The sequence below is a fragment of the Echinops telfairi genome, unplaced genomic scaffold (genome assembly GCF_000313985.2).
Source record: "Echinops telfairi isolate 266 unplaced genomic scaffold, ASM31398v2 ScPeMD7_2010;HRSCAF=2546, whole genome shotgun sequence".
NCBI classification, from domain to species: Eukaryota; Metazoa; Chordata; class Mammalia; order Afrosoricida; family Tenrecidae; genus Echinops; species Echinops telfairi.
This window is the reverse complement of record NW_022105908.1, coordinates 21,149,372-21,152,589: the sequence shown is the minus strand read 5'-3', so window position 1 is coordinate 21,152,589 and position 3,218 is coordinate 21,149,372. Positions and strand designations below refer to the sequence as shown.

General features: G+C 35.5%; 1 protein-coding gene across 1 annotated transcript in view; it reads left to right on the top strand.

Moving 5' to 3' along the window:
* LOC123522066 (polyunsaturated fatty acid lipoxygenase ALOX15-like) overlaps positions 1-2,705 on the top strand; it is a 46,529-nt gene extending 43,824 nt beyond the window's left edge. The window contains exon 5 of the mRNA XM_045293320.1: positions 2,625-2,705. Coding sequence (XP_045149255.1) covers positions 2,625-2,705 — 81 coding nt within the window. The remainder of the gene's footprint in view (positions 1-2,624) is intronic.
* The last annotated feature ends 513 nt before the right edge of the window (positions 2,706-3,218 follow it).

The following is a 3,218-nucleotide window of genomic DNA, read 5'->3' as shown; positions in this document are numbered from 1 at the left end:
TTTTTTTTGGATAATTATTGCCAAACTACTTATATTCCCTTTAACACCTGAAAGTTCTCTTATCTATACCAACCATCTCCATTTTATTTTTAGGTTGTCAATTACAATTGTGTAATCCAGGTCCCCCATCTCATTGTAAATTTATTATATGTATTCAGGTGGTTATTTAGTGTCAACACTTTGGATTATTGGGCTGAGACCATGTTTTCTTTCTAGCGAACTCCCTTTAACACTTGTTGTACAGCTATTGTGGTGGTTAAAAATTCCCTTAATTTCTGCTTATCTGGGAAAATCCCAATTTCACCCTCACTTTTGATGATAATTTTGTTGGGTAAATTATTTCTGGTTGATAGTTATTTTCTTTCAAGATTTTGTAAATGTCACACCATTGCCTTCTTGCCTCCATAGTTACTGGTGTGAAATCGGCACTTAGAATTATTGATGCTCCTTTGTAAGTGACATTTTTCTTATTTCATGCTGCTCTCAAAATGCTTTCTTTATCTTTATACCTGGTAAGTTTGATTATTATATGTCTTAGGGTGTTTCTCTTAGGGTTTAACCTATATGGATCTCGTTGAGCATCTTGGATAATCATCTTATGTTCCAGATTTGGGAAATTTTCTGTGATTATTTCTTCAAAAATATCTTCCTGACTTCATTTCCTCTCTTCTTTTTCTGGAATTCCTATTATGTGTATATTATTTATCTTCGTGTACAGACAGCACCCTTATGCCCTGTTCATTTTTTTCTACTTGGTGAATAAACAGAAAACTTCCACTGCCCTGAAAGTTCACAAACTTCTATGTCTTTTACAATTCCCTCCAAGGTTTCTTTTCATCTTTCTGCTAATCAGTACTAATTGATGCGAATGTGATCTGAGAGTCTACTCTGCTGGTACAGCTGGCTGAGTCTCCAAACTAAAAATAACTTACTGATGACTTCTCTTGATCTCTGCTGCTCCCACATGTCCAAGATTTGGGGAAACCAGTTGGCTGGATGACACCGGAGTGCGTCTGGTATGAGGCATCACATCCGCTCTGTTACTATCTGAGGCCTGTTGCTGATGTTGGTGCCATCCCTCATCCCTCGCTTGTCCCCCTGGCTCCAAGATGTTCATTTCAACACCGGTCTCCAAAGCAGCACCGGCCTTGAAGGAAGAATTGACAAATGGCCATGGACTCAGAACGATCTTCACCAAGTGCCAGAGACTAATGCAGAGCCAAGCAACTGAAGGTGCACAGGCCGCTCCTGTGACCGAGGGTAAGTTTTATAGTTATATTTATTTATTGTTTTTATAATTTTAGAATCTTAGACACTATAACCACCTTCTGCAATACCTTTTGCAGTCAATTTGATTGAAATTTCTGTTAGAAGTCAAGAGCTTTAACCATTGCAAAACTAGAGTTCCTCTTTAGAAAACTATACAAGACTACAGAGGGGAAAAAAAACAACTATTCTAGTTATTTACCAAAATAACCACTGATAACATTTTGTTTCGTGTTTTTTCAGTCAACTATGTAGGTATATGCACATGCACACATATATTCAAACATTTCATGTAAATTTTCCATTACTTTTCAATACCATTTTTCCAAGAAATTTTTGAAGTCTCAAATTATTAAGGAGTCCTGGTAGCACAATGGGTTACACATTGGATCAGCACTTTGAAACCACCCTAGGAAAAAAAGATGAGGCTTTCTGCTTCCATTAAGACTCAAAGCTTAGGAAACCCTATGAGGCATCTCTACTCTGTTCTAGAGGTTTGCTATGAGACAGAATTAACTCAATGGCCATGAGCTTCTTTTTAAAATGTTTTTGTCTGTCTGTCTGTCTGTCTGTCTATAAAAACCACTACCACTGAGTCTTCACAACTAATAGTGACCCTGCGGTGCAGAGTGCAGCTCCTCTGCAGACTTGTCAATGCTGGACGTTTTTATGGAGGCAAAGCCACTTCTTCCTCCTGTGATGGTAGTTTCAAACCATCAACCTGGCCTTTAGCAGCCCAATACCTCTTTGCGAGTAGGACACACTCTCCTATCATGAAGGGATATTTTTTATTAGGCCAGGAGTCTGATTTTGTGAACCGGAAAGTACATAACTTATTCTCTATTAGTATACATTTAGCTTGATTTTAATTTTTGTCTCTGTAAGTTATAAAGTATATATTATTTAGCATAAATATTTGTGAAAATCACTAATTGATGATTACATTACTATATGTTTCTTAAAGTAGAATCACTGCACTGATGAGTATAAATATCAAGTCATTTAAGATTTATTTTTACATTAGCTCTCTAGAGGGATCTACACTTAAACAATAATATTAGGACACTTAATAGTACAGTTGAGATTCAATTCAATGTCAATTTATTCTTCCTTTAAATACATATTAATGGTCAATCAACTTCATTTAAACCGCAATATGTTAACCATAAACATGGTATCATTTTCCAATGACTTCCATTGAGAATAGTTTTCAGGATGCTTTAAATCTTCAAATAAAAAAGGAAATAGAGGTAAATTTGGAAAAGTCCACGGATCTTGCAAACTACATTTCATAGAAATTAAACTTCTCTTTGAGAAGCACTTTGACATATTTCAAATATGTAATTTTTTCTTTTCAGAATTTCACTTCAGGGCGCTATGAGAAAGAAATGCTTGCCATCTGTGCTAGTGACTGTGCTGGGAACGTTGATGATTACTAAAATAAAGAGGATTTTGAGAAAAACACACTTCTCTTTATAGAAAATCACACGTGTAAAACTGCCTCTCACAAGACCATAATACAATTATAAACGCATATTTTCTTTTCTTTCTTTAAAATTATTCCAAAGCAAAGGAAATGTTGTCACTGGAAGTGTATGTTGTTGGTTTTTCAACTGTTTTCTAAATCATCAATTTATAACATTGTGTACGATGCTTTAATAAAAATATTATCATTATCAATTAATTTGCAATAATTTAAATTTAACCCATTAATTCTGACAAGGGTGTTCTCAAAGAAGTCCCAAAGCATGTCTTGGGAGATCAAGGAAATTATGGTATTTGACCATCCTCTTTAGATGAAATTTCAAGACTTCCATACAAATAAACAAAACACCTGTGGTAGTCATATAATCGTTTGTCAATTTAAGGATTAAGAGTGTAGGGGTGGAGTCTGGCCTGTCAATCATAGCATAGCCAATGAAGCCTCTGTGTAGGCATGGCCTTCTCCTGAG